This window comes from Sus scrofa, chromosome 12, assembly GCF_054392235.1.
Source record: "Sus scrofa isolate SSC_HxYL_T2T_F1_AM1 chromosome 12, Sscrofa_HxYL_maternal_Yorkshire_Landrace_v2.0, whole genome shotgun sequence".
NCBI classification, from domain to species: Eukaryota; Metazoa; Chordata; class Mammalia; order Artiodactyla; family Suidae; genus Sus; species Sus scrofa.
In genome coordinates, this window is record NC_139394.1 from 5,082,043 (window position 1) to 5,099,499 (window position 17,457).

General features: G+C 57.3%; 2 protein-coding genes across 4 annotated transcripts; both read right to left on the bottom strand.

Moving 5' to 3' along the window:
- Window positions 1-555: 555 nt before the first annotated feature.
- Window positions 556-3,107, bottom strand: LOC110255264 (serotonin N-acetyltransferase-like). The gene is made up of 4 exons (XM_021066585.2): window positions 2,867-3,107; window positions 1,888-2,130; window positions 1,536-1,690; window positions 556-1,174 (listed from the first exon to the last, which is right to left on the bottom strand). Exons 1-4 carry the CDS (start codon window positions 2,979-2,981, stop codon window positions 869-871), a joined length of 819 nt encoding a protein of 272 aa, XP_020922244.2. The 5' UTR covers window positions 2,982-3,107; the 3' UTR covers window positions 556-868.
- Window positions 3,108-6,298: 3,191 nt separating this feature from the next.
- On the bottom strand, window positions 6,299-8,558 carry LOC100518330 (serotonin N-acetyltransferase). 3 transcript variants are annotated; one of them, XM_084983042.1, is made up of 4 exons: window positions 8,438-8,548; window positions 7,837-8,079; window positions 7,485-7,639; window positions 6,299-7,123 (listed from the first exon to the last, which is right to left on the bottom strand). In XM_084983042.1, the coding sequence occupies exons 2-4, from the start codon at window positions 7,997-7,999 to the stop codon at window positions 6,818-6,820; spliced, it is 624 nt and encodes a 207-aa protein (XP_084839168.1). In that variant the 5' UTR covers window positions 8,000-8,079; window positions 8,438-8,548; the 3' UTR covers window positions 6,299-6,817. The 3 variants fall into 3 exon arrangements, with proteins under 3 accessions (XP_084839168.1, XP_005656967.2, XP_005656968.1); XM_005656911.4 differs by having other exon boundaries at window positions 6,300-7,123; window positions 7,837-8,076; window positions 8,438-8,558; XM_005656910.4 differs by lacking the exon at window positions 8,438-8,548 and having other exon boundaries at window positions 7,837-8,136.
- Window positions 8,559-17,457: the final 8,899 nt, after the last annotated feature.

The following is a 17,457-nucleotide window of genomic DNA, read 5'->3' on the forward strand; positions in this document are numbered from 1 at the left end:
CTTTATTCGGCGGGTGGGGTGGCAGGTCACCCACGGGCAGGGGCGTGGCCCAAAGACCGTGGGAAACAACGGAACTTCCTGGGGATTTGGTTGGACCAGAAACTGGGTCGTGGCCATGTAGAGGGGCTCAGGGACTTCCTGGGGAGGGTGGGGTCGGATCTTTGGACTCCTGTGGTCCCCCAACCTCACCTGGTGGGGATCCTGAGGGGCCAGCCCGGCCGAGGGAAAGGCCTTCCTGGCAGAAACAGTGCCAGGGGTGGGGGCTCAGCATCTGTCCACTCCCTGGGCCTCCCTCAGAGCCCTTCAACCCACAGCCCTTCAGCCCACGCACGATGGGGCACGACCACTGTCACTGGGGGCAGAGGACTCAGGCTGCCTGGGGTGGGGGTGAGCTGGGGGGCGGCCCTGCCCCTCTCTGCGCCCACTACCCCCATTCCAGGGCTGAGGCCGGGAGGGGGCAGCCCTGGCTCTGGGGGGGTGAAGGGCCCCCGAGCACCTGGCTCCTTTGGCGAGGACACCGTGGCAGGGCTGCAGGAGGCCTCCCAAGATCCCCAGTTAACCGGCACAGCCACACACTGGGGCACCGTTTGGCATGGGGGGGCTCCGGAGGGCCTGGTGCAGACAGACTGGAGGACACGTGACTCGGGCCCCAGCAGGGCAGCCTGGCAGGAGCAGCGGCCCCCCCCATCTCTTTATTTCAGTCCCCAGCCTCTCCACGACCCCCTGGGCGTCCCCGTCTCCCTTCGGGCCGGGGCGAGTTGGGGGAAGGCCAGGGCAGAGAAGGGGACACCGGGACAGGATAGGACCCCCCAGCCTGCCTCCCCACACCTCAGGCAACCGGCCGTGGGCCCCCCACGTGGCGGCCAGTTCAGCAGTCACTGTTCCTGCGCTGGGAGACGAGGTCCCGCATGGAGCACTGCATCTCCGTGAAGACCACTGAGCCTATGGAGACGGCACTGGGGCCCACGGGCCGGAAGCCGAACCTCTGGTAGAAGGGCACCAGCCTGGCCTCACACATGAACACGGCCCGGCGCACGGCCGGCTGGCTGCCCAGGTGGTGCAGGTAGCGCCAGAGCAGGACCGAGCCCTTGCCCTGCTGCCGGAAGGCGCGGTGCACGGCCAGCAGGTGCAGGTGGGCTGTGCGGCCCCCGGGCCTGTGCAGCGTCAGCGACTCCTGGGGGCAAGAGTCCAGATCACCTCTGTGGACCCTGCATCCCAAGCCACCCCCACCCGGGCCGAGGGCAGGTGTTGCCTGGGTGCCTCCAGTTAGCTTCCCCGTCCCCCAAGGAGGGCTCTCAGTGGGCCCTCCATCCCCAGCCCCATGGCAGCCCCTTCAAGGGCCTTGGGACCCCAGAGCCCTGGAGGACCACGCCTGTGCTCATCAGCTTGCTTTGGGAAGGAGGAATCCCCGCCCCTCTCCCCGACCCAGTGCCTCTGTGAGAACAGGAGGAGCCAGGGGCCGGGGGTGGGCTGGGGGCAGTGGCCCCTCTTCCGGGCCTTTGCAGGGCTGGGCATCTCTGCCCCCCTGTCCTCACCTGAGTGATTCTCTCCTTGTCCCACAGGGAGCCGATGATGAAGGCCAAGAGGCGACCCTCCAAGAACCAGCCCATGGACAGCTCAGGACACAGGGTCAGGAAGTACCGGATCTCGTCCACGTTCAGGGGGCAGGTGCCCAAGACAGGGATGAAGGCTGTGGAGGGAGGAGGCTCTGGCGGTGCCTCTGTGGTCACTGGGCTGGGTGCCCAGGGTCCAGGGCACACCGAGCACCTCTCTCCAGCCCCCAGCCCCCAGCCCCTCCCCCACAGCAAAGGAGACTCCAGGGTCTTCTCCCCACAGGCCACGGGGGCAGAGCCCAGCAGGGACCCGGACCTGCAGGGGGCTGCTCACCTTCTCGCTCGAGCTCAAACACGCCAGCAGCATCCTCCGGGGTGAGGCAGCGAAACTCGCTGGCGGGGAGTGTGTGGCGCCGCTGGCGGCTTGGGGACTCTGGGATGGTAGGTGGCAGGCTCAGGGGCCTGGGCTTCAGGTAGTGGCCGGTCTGAGTGGACATCCTGGCTGCTGCTGCTGCCGCCTCGCAGGGGTGGCCCAGCTTCAGAAGTGGCCTCTGTGGTGAGGAGGGCCCCTCGGCACCTGCTGGCGAGGAGCGATGGTCAGGGGTCTGGTCCTCATTGCCAAGCGTCCAGGGTGGTGGGGCATCTGCCCTCTTGGCAGTGACCCTGGAGCAGGGCCAGCCCCAAGGGTCGTTGGGGCTCTCTCCTGCCCTCCCTCTGAGCCAGAAGCCCCCGGGGAACAGCCCCTCCAAACCTACAGGTTTTGACCTCCCCACCCTCGGGGTACATCTGTGCCCCAGGAGAGGGCAGGCAGCGCTCAAGGGTGGAGCCTAGGGCACCCAAGTCTGCTGCCCAAGAAGGAAAGGAGCCTGAGCCTCCGCCACGTCAGTGCAACAGTGGGCTGGGAGGTGGGTGTCTTACCCGCCCAGAGCGAGACTTTCGGGCCCCTTGGGTGCAAGGTGGTGTGGCTGGGAACTTTTTAGGCAGCGCTGGAGCAAAAGCCCCTTCCTCAAAGTGGGTCCTCAGGGACCCTCCACTCTTACCCAGATGGCCTCAGGCTGGGCCCTGGCCACACAGGGCACAGAGGGCATAGGAGACACTTTCTCCCCTGTCCCTGCTCACCGGGCCCCCAGGTCACCCTTTGGGGTCTCTCCCATGGCCCCCTGCAGATCTGCAGTCCCCCCATGACAAAAAGCGCCCCGGGGCCTCCTTGCCGCCCTGCCCTTCCTCTGCCACCTTCTTCCCACATCCCCAAGCCCCAGGCCAGTGCTCCCGTGCCTGCAGCCTGGGAGACGGGGACAGGATCCCACTCTCACCAGGACGGCAGGGCCAGTAACCCCAGAGGCTGTGCGCGAGCGCCGGAGTCAGGTGAACGCAGGGCTTCTGAGTGAGAGGCTTTTGTAGCAGGTGTGGCTGGGCAGCCCGTGTCATGGTTCTCAGAGATTTTGAGTATAAACGCCCACCTCCACGTGATGTCGGGCAGGACGAAGCCAGCAGGCCATGCCCTGTCCCTGCCTTGTAAGGATAAGACCCTGGATGCAGGAGGGGTGACAGCGCTGACCGAGACTCCAGCGTGTGTGGGGAAGAGCACTGGGGGCTGATAACAAACAAACACCAACCGGGTCAGTTCTAAGATCAAACTGGGGTATTCCCGTCGTGGCGCAGTGGTAATGAGCCTAACTGGCATCCATGAGGATGTGGGTTTGATCCCTGGCCTCGAGCCCTGGGTTAAAGATCCAGTGTTGCCGTGAAGTGTGGTGTAGGTCACAGATGCGACTCAGATCCCGCATGGCTGTGGCTGTGGTGTAGACTGCCAGCTGGGGTTCCTATTTGACCCCTAGCCTGGGAACTTACATATGCCACTGGTGAGGATCTAAAAAGACCAAGAAAAGAACAAACTGGCATTATTCAGGCACTCATGAGTCAAGCAGCATCTCATCTAGTGAACACAGAGGAGGTTCAGGCCTCGCACAAAAGACAAGACTTTCATAGGCTGGCGGGGCCGGGAGCAGGGGGTCAGGACAGAGCAGGTACAGTCTGTGGGGCAGATTTTAAGACTCTGATACTGACCGGGAAATTCCAGACTGACTGGTTTCCCATTACAGTCCTGAGAGGCTGAAACTGCCGTGGGCTTAAGTGTCCAGCCTTCGCTTGCTGACGCAGGCTTAGCCTAAGAGACTCCATCTGGGGCCTGTCATTTCTTTCTTAACACAGCTAAGCCTCATGGATCTGACTCAAGCCCCGGCTCTGGTACTGACAAGTTGGTACCAGTGTCCACCCTCTGTCCCCGGGGGCCTGGGCAAGGCCACCTCGGAGGGCCTTGCCAGCTCTGGCAGCCAAGAGAGCTACCATTTATAGCGCTTGCTAGGTGCTGACCCCCGGCTCAGAGTTCCCTTTAACCCACATGACAGCCCTGCCCCATTTTATTTATTTATTTATTTGTCTTTTTAGGGCCGCAGCTGAGGCATATGGAGGTTCCCAGGCTAGGGATTAAATATGGGCCGCAGCTGCCAACCTACACCACAGCTGTGCGGGATCCGAGCCACATCCGTGACCTCCGCTGCCACTCGTGGCAAGCGGGATCCTTAAGGCCTGGAGCGGGGCCCAGGATCAAACCCGCATCCTCAGACACTGTGTCAGGTTTTTAACCCGCTGAGCCATAACGAGAACCACAAATAATTTTTAAAAGACGAGTGTGTCTCGTGATGCTCGGGACATCCACAAACTAAAAAAGAGTTTATCTGAGATTGATTTCGCCGGATGTCCTGTAGTTTATCTGGCCACCCTATTGTAAAGGTCTGAGAAGGGAAGTGGCCAGCAGAGGCCTGAGAAAAGGCAGCCAGGGAACCAGGATGAACCGCAGGCCTGCACCAGGGCGCAGGGAAGAGGCTGGCTGAGCCTGGGGTGGGCCGGAACCCCCGGCTCCCAAACCCTTTCCGGGTACCCCCCTCTTTTCCAAAGTCCACATGATGCCACTTGGCTCTTCCAGAGACCTACACTAGCGTCTGTTTTCACTAACCAAAAGAAGATTTTTGCTTTTATGGAAAAAGGTGAAAATAGCATTGAGCCGTTGTTGTACAGCCGGCAGACTGAACCCAATAAGTAAACTCAACACAAGAACAAAAGCCCAAGTAAAGACAAGCAGGAGATGGGAGTTCCTGCCATGGCACAGCAGGAAACCAATCCAACTAGGACCCATGAGGTTGCAGGTTCAATCCCGGGCCTCGCTCAGTGGGTTGTGGATCCAGTGTTGCCGTGAGCTGTGGTGTAGGTCACCGTGTCTACGACCTTCACCGCAGCTCGCGGCTCGGATCTGGCATTGCTGGGGCTGTGGTGTAGACCCCTAGCCTGGGAACCTCCAAGTGCCATGGGTGTGGCCCTAAAAAGACAAAAGACAAAAAAAAAAAAAAAAAAAACAGTGTTGCAAGAATTGCAGAAAAGTAGGGCTTAGATTTTGAAGGGCCACGTAGGTTTCGGGAGGATTTGCCTGATGACTACCTACCCAGAAGTCAAGTATCCTGTCCTGTTTCGAATCTTCCTCACCAGGCACATCAGCCACACAGTGACCTTTAACCTTCGACCCGAAGGCGGGCAGACACATCCGTGACCCGCCCAGCCTGATGCGCTCAGGTGGATGGTGAGATGTTAACAGGTGACCTTCCTCTCTCTCCGGCACGCCCGTCTCCCATAACCTCCCAACCCCCCGTGACTCAGCCCAGCACCCCATCATCATCACCCCTCGGCCTCCCCGTGCGCTCGCCGTCTTCCCCGTGCTGGTGAGTGAAACTAGAGTGCGTACATTATTTCTGTTTCATACAGGCGGTGTAGGCATCCGATCAGTCCTGCTTTGACTGTGTGTTAGTGTCATTTTAGGTTTTGTGTGTTATTTGCTATGACTTGGTAGGTTATTTTGGGGGTCTGAGATCACTCAGAAATTTTTCCATATCAATTAATGGTAAATACTTCTTCACTTTATACTATCTGTGGCTTATGAAAAATTGCGGAAGAACTCTCTACTTTCGGATGGCGGGGGAAACCTGTAAAATCCATCCCGGTTTGACCTCACCGGCCATGCCTGGGACCTGCCCAACACTCCTGCTTCAGACCAGGGGTTGTGGTGCCTGGCTACACATTGGCATCCCGCGGGAACTCTAAAAAATTTGAATACCTCTGTCACCCCCAGAGACTTGGATTTTAAAGTTCTTGAGTAGGACCTCAGGAGGGAAGACCCTCCCCAGGGGATCAGCCTGTGCAGCCAGGGCGGAGAACCAGAGTATGAGCTGGAGCAGGTGCTGCACTGACCACCTGCCCGGTGGGGCTGGCACAGCTGCTCCCACCAAGCACTGAGCATAGGGGAATGGGGCTGAGGCCGGGCTCCCCACCTGCACCCCGAGACCACAAAGGGCCAGGCCCTGCTCCCAGGAGCTCCCCTGCTCCAGGAAAGGCTGAGTCCTCAGGAGATGGCCCCCCTTCATCAGCCCCAGGCTGGCTCCCCCCCAACATGTGCTTCTCCAAAGCTCAGGGCCCAGGAGTCCCCCCCCAGCTGGGGTTCCCAGCCCTGCACACCACTACCCCTTCCTGTCTCTCCTCCCCTCCTAGGATCCGGAGGGGCCAGCTGGACCCAGGGAAGGGCCTTCCTGGCAGAAATAGTGCCAGGGGTGGCTCAGCATCTGTCCACTCCCTGGGCCTCCCTCAGAGCCCTTCAACCCACAGCCCTTCAGCCCACGCACGATGGGGCACGACCACTGTCACTGGGGGCAGAGGACTCAGGCTGCCTGGGGTGGGGGTGAGCTGGGGGGCGGCCCTGCCCCTCTCTGCGCCCACTACCCCCATTCCAGGGCTGAGGCCGGGAGGGGGCAGCCCTGGCTCTGGGGGGGTGAAGGGCCCCCGAGCACCTGGCTCCTTTGGTGAGGACACCGTGGCAGGGCTGCAGGAGGCCTCCCAAGATCCCCAGTTAACCGGCACAGCCACACACTGGGGCACCGTTTGGCATGGGGGGGCTCCGGAGGGCCTGGTGCAGACAGACTGGAGGACACGTGACTCGGGCCCCAGCAGGGCAGCCTGGCAGGAGCAGCGGCCCCCCCCATCTCTTTATTTCAGTCCCCAGCCTCTCCACGACCCCCTGGGCGTCCCCGTCTCCCTTCGGGCCGGGGCGAGTTGGGGGAAGGCCAGGGCAGAGAAGGGGACACCGGGACAGGGTAGGACCCCCCAGCCTGCCTCCCCACACCTCAGGCAACCGGCCGTGGGCCCCCCACGTGGCGGCCAGTTCAGCAGTCACTGTTCCTGCGCTGGGAGACGAGGTCCCGCATGGAGCACTGCATCTCCGTGAAGACCAGTGAGCCCACGGAGACGGCACAGGGGCCCACGGGCCGGAAGCCGAACCTCTGGTAGAAGGGCACCAGCCTGGCCTCACACATGAGCACGGCCCGGCGCACGGCCGGCTGGCTGCCCAGGTGGTGCAGGTAGCGCCAGAGCAGGACCGAGCCCTTGCCCTGCTGCCGGAAGGCGCGGTGCACGGCCAGCAGGTGCAGGTGGGCTGTGCGGCCCCCGGGCCTGTGCAGCGTCAGCGACTCCTGGGGGCAAGAGTCCAGATCACCTCTGTGGACCCTGCATCCCAAGCCACCCCCACCCGGGCCGAGGGCAGGTGTTGCCTGGGTGCCTCCAGTTAGCTTCCCCGTCCCCCAAGGAGGGCTCTCAGTGGGCCCTCCATCCCCAGCCCCATGGCAGCTCCTTCAAGGGCCTTGGGACCCCAGAGCCCTGGAGGACCACGCCTGTGCTCATCAGCTTGCTTCGGGAAGGAGGAATCCCCGCCCCTCTCCCCGACCCACTGCCTCTGTGAGAACAGGAGGAGCCAGGGGCCGGGGGTGGGCTGGAGGCAGTGGCCCCTCTTCCGGGCCTTTGCAGGGCTGGGCATCTCTGCCCCCCTGTCCTCACCTGAGTGATTCTCTCCTTGTCCCACAGGGAGCCGATGATGAAGGCCAAGAGGCGACCCTCCAAGAACCAGCCCATGGACAGCTCGGGACACAGGGTCAGGAAGTGCCGGACCTCGTCCACGTTCAGGGGGCAGGTGCCCGAGACAGGGATGAAGGCTGTGGAGGGAGGAGGCTCTGGCAGTGCCTCTGTGGTCACTGGGCTGGGTGCCCAGGGTCCAGGGCACACCGAGCACCTCTCTCCAGCCCCCAGCCCCCAGCCCCTCCCCCACAGCAAAGGAGACTCCAGGGTCTTCTCCCCACAGGCCACGGGGGCAGAGCCCAGCAGGGACCCGGACCTGCAGGGGGCTGCTCACCTTCTCGCTCGAGCTCAAACACGCCAGCAGCATCCTCCGGGGTGAGGCAGCGAAACTCGCTGGCGGGGAGTGTGTGGCGCCGCTGGCGGCTTGGGGACTCTGGGATGGTAGGTGGCAGGCTCAGGGGCCTGGGCTTCAGGTAGTGGCTGGTCTGAGCGGACATCCTGGCTGCTGCTGCCAACTCGTGGGGGTGGCCCAGCTTCAGAAGTGGCCTCTGTGGTGAGGAAGGCCCCTCGGCACCTGCTGGCGAGGAGCGATGGTCAGGGGTCTGGTCCTCATTGCCAAGCGTCCAGGGTGGTGGGGCATCTGCCCTCTTGGTAGTGGATCTGCAGTGGGGGCTTGGGTGGAGCAAGCTTACAGGTTGCATGGATCCCTCCTGCCCTGTCCCTTCTCACTGGGTCCCCAGGTCTTTCTTTGTCTCTCTCCCACGAACCCCTGCAGAGGGACAAGCCGTAGAGGAGTCCTTCCCTGCGTCACAAAGCTGCATGGTCTGCACAGTGTCTGCCCTTCCCCCTCCATCTTCTTTCCCCGAGTCTCCAAGCCCCAAGCAGGGCACTCTTGTTCCTGAAGGCTGGGAGCCAGAGACAGGGGTCCCGCTTACCAGGACTGTGGGGCAGGGGCTCCAGCGTTCCCACCACACAACCAGTCCCTCCTCAGCTGTCCACAGGCTCAGGAACCAGAAAAATCTGGACTCCCGGGCTCACGGCTGGTGCAGCTGAGTGGCCGGGCGGCACGTGACATTGATCTCAGAGATGTCTAATCCCCCACCCACCCCGCCTCTGCGCTACAGGCAGGACGAAGCCAGCGGGGCTGCGGCAGCCTCATGCCCTGGACCCGCACGCAGACACTGCGCACAGAGGATTACGGCGGTGGGCTGAGGTCCCAGGGTTTGGGGGGAAAAGCTCGGGGCTGAGCCTCGTGGGCCCACTCTAATGCCTGCCCTGCCGCCAACTGGCTGGCGCGGGCACTCACTCTCTGCCCCCTGGGAGCCTGGGCAAACCCACCTTTGAGGGTCCTTCCAGCTCAGGCAGCCCGAGAGTACTACCATCTACAGCATTTGCTCAATTAGAAATGCAGAACTGTGGAGTTTCCACTGTGGCTCGGGGGTTAAGAACCTGACTAGTATCCATGAGCACGCAGGTTCAATCCCTGGCCTCAGTCAATGGGTTAAGGATCCAGCATGGCTGTGAGCTGCGGTGTAGGTCGCAGATACAGCTTGGATCTGTCATTGCTGTGGCTGTGGCTGTGGCTGGCAGCTGCAGCTCAGATTCAACCCCTCGCCTGGGAACGTCCATGTGCCACAGGTGCGGCCCCAAAAAGCAAAAAAAGGAACAAATTCATAGTGACAAAACAGAGTGACAGCAGGGTAGAGGGTGGTGGTCAAAGGTATAATGAGCCACTGGAGGGTCTGGGGGCCTGGAGACATCTTTCCCCGCCCCCCAACCTCATCCCACCTGACCCCACCTCCAGTGCAGAGTCTGGGGTAGCTCAGATGCATCTAGAAGGTGGGGTGTGGGGTGGGGCTTCCAGGAACTTCCCACTTGGAGCCCCACCTGCTCCCCATTCCCACCTCCATCCTGCCCGGTTCCCACTGCAGGAGATGAAGTGGCAGGCCCTGGGGGTCAGGGGGTCCCCAGTGCTGATGATGCCTCCAAGACCCCAACTTTCCAGGCAGAGCAGCCGAAAGGCTCCGACAGGCAGGGAAGGCAGCCCTCCGTTCAGGTGCTTGAGCATCTATTTGCATTTTTCCGCGGGTTTGGGGGGCATCCTTCTCTTCGCCCCTCCCCTGCTCTGAACATGTGCCCCACACACCTGGCACCGAGCACATCTTGCCTAATCGTATTTACCTTAGCAACCTTAATCTGTCACTAGCGGGTTCCCTGGGGACAGAGACTCAGCTGGAGAATTAAGTGCGGGAGTCTCACCCCCCCACACCTCCCCACCCCCGCCTCCATGGCGGGGAGCAGGGGAAGCAGGGCTCGGCAGAGGGAGAAGTTGGGCTGTGATGACGCCGTTGCTACAGAGGCCTCGGCTCACAGCAGAAGGAGCCAAAAGCCCCTCAGAGACGCCTGGATGGAGGCAGGGGGCAGGGGGCAGGCCTCGTGGCCCTGCATCCGTCCTGCTGAGGCAGCTTCCTCCAGCGGAGCGCAATTCCCGCGTGAGAACCTAGGGGGTCTCAACAGATGCACCGGATGGGACATCGGGATCCCTTCCTCCAAGCTGTCTGGAGCCACCCTATCAGGAGGGGCGCAGTCACAGCAGCCAGATACCCGCACCTGTCTCGGATCCCTCTTCTTCCCAACCAGGAAGCCCCTCGGCTTGCCTGACTCCCTAAGGTTGCGAATTCCCCTCCCCTGGGGCTCTGTTACTTTGGTTCCGTCCCAAGCCTGGCCCGCTCCTTCTCTCACCGCCCCCAACTTCAGGATGTGAGCTTCTTTACCTGCTGCCAAGGAAACACTCTGGATTTTACCCCAAGCCCAGGCTTTTGCTGTCTGTGCCCAGGGTGCCTGTCCCCAGGAGTGGCCAGGTGCACCTACAGTTCTTATACTGACATGCTCCTGAAACACCTGAGATTTTTCTCACACTGCTGCCTTTCCTTTCGCTGCTATCCCATCCCAGTTCCCTGTCCGTGAACGTTGTAATGATTGTACCCCTGCAGCATGCCAGGGGCCAGAATATTCTACCCACCACTGGCGAGGGAGGTCCTCCTTAGCAGGCCAGGATCAGGGACAGACTCCATTATAGTCTGTTCCCTGGGACCACGGCCTGAGGCCAGAGGGCCACACTTTGTTGCTCCGTAGGGACAGTCATTGGCTGGACGAGGCATCTTCTTTCAGCCAAGAACCATCTCTGGGGAGGAACTGCAGCTGTGAGCCTCAGCAGGTGGGACGTGTTCCCTGGACCTAAAGGTGGACTTGGCCTGGGCACCACAGCGTGTCCACTGCATGCCCATCTCCTTCAAAGGCCTAGAAATGCCTGGAAAACAGCGATTTCACTGAACACGTGGTAACGCACTCGGTACCTAGAGCAAGAATCTATCAACTAGGTGTTGATTCTTCTGTTGAGGAAGGTGGCACTTAGCTCCTTGACTTCCTGTGGGTTTCTTTTGACGCCTCCTTTGCGTGGATAGGCTGACATCACTGCAGGGCTGACTGTGGCCCTGTCCCGTTTAGGGTTCAATACCTGCTTTGTTACACAGGCCATTTCCCCAGGAACTTTCCAGACCTTTCTAGAATGGAGGTGTCAAAAATGGGGAGAGACCGCCACCTCCTGGAGAAAGAAGGCACCTATGGCTTCCTGAGCATCTGGAGCCCCATCGTCCAGCAGAAAGATCCTGGGACCACCCCCCATTTGTGATTTTCAGTTTTCTAGTAGCCACAAGAAAAAAAAAAGCCAAAGGAAACAGGTGAACTTGACTTTAAAATAATATTGTATTTAACCCAATATATAGAAAGTATTTTCATTTCAACAAGTCATCAATATAAAAATTATTGGAGATATTGTATTTATTTATTTATTTATTTTGCCTTTGTAGAGCTCCACCTGCAGCACATGGAGCTTCCCAGGCTAGGGGTCGAATCGGAGCTGTAGCTGCTGGCCTTCGCAGGATCCAAGCCACATCTGCAACCTGCACCACAGCTCACAACGCCAGATCCTTAACCCACTGAGCAAGGCCAGGGATTGAACCCGCAACTTCATGGTTCCTAGTCACATTGGTTTCTGCTGAACCACGACAGGAACTCCTGGAGATATTTTATATTCTGTAGAAGCAACACCGAGTAGTTATGTTGTGAGCCACATGGGAAGTCCAAGAGATATTTTATATTCTGGTTTTTTTCTCCCCTTCCACTGAGTCTCCCAAACCAGTGCTTTTTTTTTTTTTTTTTTTTTTTTTAATTTTAGGACCGCACCTGTGGCATATGGAAGTTCCAGGATAGGAGTTGAAACAGAGCTGCAGCTGCTGGCCTATATCACAGCCACAGCAACATGGGATCTAAGCCACATCTGTGACCTATGTCGCTGCTTTCAGCAACACTGGATCCTTAACCCACTGATCGAGGCTAGAGATGGAATCTGAATCCCTATGGACACTGTGTCAGGTTCTTAACCCACTGAGCCGCAATGGGAACTCCTTTTTGTTGTCATTGTTGTTGTCTTTTTAGGACCACACTTGAGGCCTACAGAAGTTCCCAGGCTAGGGGTCAAATCGGAGCTGCAGCTGCCGGCTACACCACAGCCACATCGACTGTGATCTGAGCTGCATCTGTGACCGATGCCACAGGTTGTAGCGATGCTGGACCCTTAATACACCAAGCGAGGCCGGAGACTGAACCCACAACCTCACAGACACTGTGTTGGGTTCCTAACCTGCTGAGCCACGACGGGAACTCCCAGTGTGTTTTTACACTTATAGCCCATGGCAGTTCAGACAAGCCACATTTCAAGTGCTCAAAAGTCACATGTTTTTGGGGGGCACTGCAGTGGGCAGCCCAGATCTAGAAACCGAAGGCTCATAGTGGGGGAGGAGGAGAGCACATGTGCGTGAGTGTGCAAGCGCAGAGGAGCAGGGCGAGAGTGGGTGTGTGTGTGCTGGGAGTGTGCCTGTGGGGGTGGGGTGTGTCTAGGACAAATGGAGAGCTGGGACTTGAGGAGGGACAGAGGAGTCCCAGGGACTGTTGGCACATCTGGGACCTTTGAGAGAGGTTAGCTCTCATTCAGTCATTCCACAGACATCTTTTGTGCACCTACCGTGGGTCAGACCTGTGCTGGACGTTGGTACCAACGTGCAAAGAAGATTTGGTCCCATAGGAGAGAAAGGCATGCAAACAAATGGTTGGAATAGAGGGAAATAAATTAATCAGACGGGTCTGACCAGGGAAGTGGGGAATAAGTGGGAGAAACGGGGCTTCCTCATGGATAAGAAGCGCCCCCTTGGGTATTCTAAGATGAAAAGGGGTTCTTTAGGTAAAATCTTGGGTTGAAGCAGAGGGAAAAAAAAATTCCAAGCAGACAGGGAAGCAAAGGCACAAAGGCACCAAAAAGTCGGGATCCTGGAGTGAGCAGCTCCGGGCACTGGGTGCAGAAGTGGTAGGTAGGTTGGAGGTGGGTGGAAGGAATGGGTTTGTGAAGGCCTCTCCCTGCCTCCGTCTCGTGTCCCGTGGAAAGCCACGGGAAAAAGCTCAGCGGTCAGATGATCATGCTTACATTTTCACTCTCCTGGGAACGAGGTGGCGAGGAAACGACAGGAATGTTTAGGGAAGAGACGGAGGTGAAGGAATGGCAGCAGCTAATGTTGATCAGGCTTGTACCTGGCACGGGCAGGTGCAAAACACCTTCTATTCATCATGTCAGTCAAATTGGCCACAGCCCTCTCAGGTAAGCACTGTTTTTTGTTTTGTGTGTGTGTGTGTGTTTTAATGGCCCCGCCTGCAGCATATGGAGGGTCCCAGGCTAGGGGTCGAATCCGAGCCGCAGCTGCCGACTTACACCACAGCCGCAGCAACGCCAGATCCCAGCTTTGTCTTCAATCCACATCACAGCCCACAGCAACACCGGATCCTTTAACCGACTGAGTGGGGCCAGGGATTGAACCCGCGTCCTCATGGTTACTAGTCGGATTCATTACTTCGGATCCACAACAGAACTCCTAAGTAAGTGCTGTTATTAGTCCCTTTTTACAGAAAGCAAACCAAGGCTCAGAGAAGTAAAATAACTTGCCCAAGGTCACAGAGTGAGTCGGGGGCAGCACAGGCTTCAAACCCACATTCATTTAACTGCAGAACCTCACCCTTCGCCACTGCTCCAGCTCCACCCTCTGACACCCCCGTGGAGCTGCTCCTGGCTGTTCCAGGTCTGGGAGTGTGTGAAAAGGGGGTAGATGGACTGTGACCTGGGCTTTGATGACTTGTGGGGCTCAGTGTTGAGGGCTGACTCCCAGGTGGCCAATTTGGTACCCAGGTGGGTGATGCTGCCGACCAGCTGGATGAAGGCTCTGGGAGAGAAGGAACAGGTGGGGGAGAAGATGTCTCTTTGCACCTGGGGCTGGCTGGTGCTGGCAGTGGCTGGCGAAGAGTGTGGCCTGGTTAGGTCATAGCGGCCCTACTGTGCTGCAGGCTGGTCTGGCGGATTTGCTATCCTTGGCGCCCCTGTATCCTCAGGAAGGAGGAAAGAAGGATGAGCCTGCCAATCTTCGGCTCTCACTCATGGCTCAACGTCTCCACTGTCGCCCCAGCACAAAGTTTTCGCCCAGTGGAGGGCCGTCCATCCTTGGGGTCGGGAGTGAGAATGGCCAAAGGCCAGCTGCTCTGAGGCCTGATTCTGACTCTACTCCAGGGTGACCTTGGGCAAGGTCCATAGTTGCTTCTCCCAGGGCATCAGTGCAAGGAGGGGTAAAGCTCCAGGAACAAGAAGAGCCCTTTTATTTATTTATTCATTTGGCCACACCCATGGCACGCAGAAGTTCCCAGGCCAGGGGCTGAACCTGGGCCACAGCAGTGACCAGAGACACAGCAGTGACAACACCAGGTCCTTTAACTGCTAGGCCATCGGGGAACTCCAAAAGGAGCCCTTTTAACTCCCAAAGCCCGAGATTCTAGAGCAACCCAGAGTGGGAGCCTCAAAGGCATTGCTCTGGCCAGCTGCTGAGGGTTGGCAGTCCCTGGGATGGTTCCCCTCCCACCCGCCTTCCTGGCCAAAGCCCCCAGCGCTGAAGGCAGCCTGGAGCCCCCAACACTCACTGCAGGGTAGAAGGAGCTTCAGGCCCCTCTGGATTTGCTCCTCCAGGAGGTTTGCAGAGGCCAGGCAGGGTGGGGCTCCCCCAGGGGGCAGTGTGAGAGGCGCCCAGTGGCTGGTTAAGATAGGGGCGAGATGTGGCCTGCTTCCCCAAGATCAGTTCACTCTGCTGCCAGCTCTGCTGCTTCCAGCACCGGGCCAGCCCCTTCGCAAGGGGAGTGGCCAGGCTGGCTCAGTTTCCAGCAGGCACATTTGTAAATAAGCAAAATACTCCCCAGAAGCATCTCTGTTTCCCAGGAAGGGCTAGGTGGCGAGGCCATGGAAGAAGGGGGTTTCTCCATTGGGGAATGAAGGCTTTTTTTTCATTCAACAATTAGGAAATCGAGGCATTCCCACTGTGGCACCATGGGATTGGGAGCGTCTTGGGAGCCCTGGGACGCAGGTTCAATCCCTGGCTGGGCATGGGGGGTTGAGGATCCAGTGACCCTGAAGCTGTGGCTTAGGTCACAGCTGCAGGTCAGATCTGAACCCTGGCCAGGGAAACTCCATATGCCGTGGGGCAGCCAAAAAAAAAAAAAAAAAAAAAAAAAAGAAAGAAAGAAAAATTAGGAACATGAAAATTAGGCAGGGGCTTCCATCCCGGCTCATTCCACCTGCCAGCCTGGGTGTGCCGAGACTGTGGTTGGGAGCTTGGGGTTTGGGAAGTGGTCATGCCTTATCTTTTCTGGGGCGTCTCAGGTCTGAGTGAGAGCACTGAAATGGGGAGAGATGTCCTGAGCCTGTCTTGGTAAAAGGGCTCGGAGGTAGCTCAGACAGGAAGATGATCTATCTCTTGAAGATGGCAAGGGAAGGGGAGGGCCAAAGAGGCTGCTCTCCCCGACCCCAGCTTCAGCTCCTTGGCCGTATGTGGGAGAGGATGGGGAACTGACCAAATGGAGGTGCAGGAACCTCAGAACTCTGATGTACCCATCAAGATGGTACATTATTTTATTTTATTTTACTTTTGTCTTTTGTCTTTACAGGGCCACACCCTCAGCATATGGAAGTTCCCACACTAGGGGTCGAATCAGAGCTGTTGCTGCCAGCCACACCAGATCCAAGCCACATCTGCAGCCTACACCACAGCTCACGGCAATGCCAGATCCTTCACCCACGGAGCGAGGCCAGGGATTGAACTCTCAACCTCATGGTTCCTAGTTGGATTTGTTTCTGCTGCGCCACGACGGGAATTCCAAGATGGTACATTACTGAATGTCAGTGCTGTGCCAGGCACTTACTAGGCACCGGGGTTACTTGCACAAATACAGGATGATCCACCTGCTCAGACCAGGTTTAGTCAGGGAGAGACCAGAATTTGAAATTGAAGGCTCTTGGAGGTCCTGTTGTGGCTCAGCAGTTAACGAATCTGACTAGCAACCATGAGGAAGCAGGTTCGATCCCTGGCCTTGCTCAGGGGGTTAAGGATGCGTTGCCATGAGCTGTGGTGTAGGTTGAAGACGTGGCTCAGATCTGGCGTGGCTGTGGCAGTGGTGTAGGCCAGTGGCTACAGCTCTGATTCATCCCCTAGCCTGGGAATCTCCATATGCCTCAGGTGCAGCCTAAAAAAAAAAAAAAGAAAGAAAGAAAGAAAGAAATTAAAGGCTTTGCCTACAACTTAGCTCATTCTTGATGGTGGTGGCAGAGGGGGGCCAGCACAGTCTGGCACAGTGGCTTCACCCAGTGGGGGCTCGCACTTCCTCCCTCACAGGGGGACAATCTGTGTAAAGGTGCATAATCTATGTAGAACACTTATTATAGTGCCTGGCATTAAGTTACAGCTCAATACATGGGAGCTATTATTAGCCATCATTATCAGAAGCTGCAGAATAAACTTGGCACATCTTCCTGGAGTAGCAATTTTACTCAACCATTAGAGAGGAAAGGACATTCTTTTTTGGGGTTTTTTTTTTTTTTTGGTCTTTTTAGGGCCACACCCAAGGCATATGGAAGTTGCCAGGCTAGGGATGGAATTGGAGCTGCAGCTGCCGGCCTATGCTACAGCCACAGCAATGTGGAATCTGAGCCTCATCTGCTACCTATGACGTTGCTTTCGGCAATGCCGGATCCTTAAACCAGAGTGAGGCCAGGGATCGAACCCCAATCCTCATGGATACTAGTAGGGCTCTTAACCCGCTGAGCCACAATGGGAACTCCCCTTTTTCTACATTTAGTGTTTGAGTTTTCTAAGACACGGGTCCATTCACAACCATCCCAAGCCCAATATTGCCTCCATACTCCATAAGTATCTACTTGGCTCAGGGCATCTCGTGCACCCAGACTGCCATCTGTGCTTCACGATGTTATTTGAACTTGTCCATGCGTGTAGTTCTGTATTCTCGGCAGCCTATAAACTACCCCATGCCTTTTTTTGAAGAATCCAAATACTGTAATATCGAATCATCTTACTAATCTATCATTGATGGTCTTGCAGAAAATTGTGGAAAAAAATGATTTTAACTGAAAAAAGTGAAGGCTATTTCTTGAATATTCTTAACTTCCTTTTAACAACCCATTAAGAAGCTGTCCTCTGAGAATGCATCTAAATCTTTTGGAACTTACTTAGGAGACACATTAGTATAATTACCTCTGATATTTTGAAATGGCAATCTGGAGCAGATCATAAGTATAATAGTCATGCCAATCTAGACTTTTAATCTAGGCATGGGGGTTAAATATTATAATAATTTAATATTGTTGAAAACGTTCCTTTATTCAGGGAAAAATATGCCAGGTGCTGTTCTGTTTCACTTATTCCTCTCAATTCCCAGATGAGATAGGTACTGCTATTACATCTCCAGTTTTGCAGATGAGAAAATTCAGGTAAAAAGTTTATCAGCTTGCCAACTTTAT

Coding starts and splice junctions, on each gene's coding strand:
- LOC110255264 (XM_021066585.2), bottom strand. CDS start 2,981: ATGACACGGGCTGCCCAGCCACACCTGCTACAAAAGCCTCTCACTCAG. Junction 2,131..2,866: donor TTACTGGCCCTGCCGTCCTG/GTGAGAGTGGGA, acceptor CCTCGCCAGCAG/GTGCCGAGGGGCCCTCCTCA. Junction 1,691..1,887: donor GTTTGAGCTCGAGCGAGAAG/GTGAGCAGCCCC, acceptor CTCCCTCCACAG/CCTTCATCCCTGTCTTGGGC.
- LOC100518330 (XM_084983042.1), bottom strand. CDS start 7,999: ATGTCCGCTCAGACCAGCCACTACCTGAAGCCCAGGCCCCTGAGCCTG. Junction 7,640..7,836: donor GTTTGAGCTCGAGCGAGAAG/GTGAGCAGCCCC, acceptor CTCCCTCCACAG/CCTTCATCCCTGTCTCGGGC. Junction 7,124..7,484: donor ACAAGGAGAGAATCACTCAG/GTGAGGACAGGG, acceptor TCTTGCCCCCAG/GAGTCGCTGACGCTGCACAG.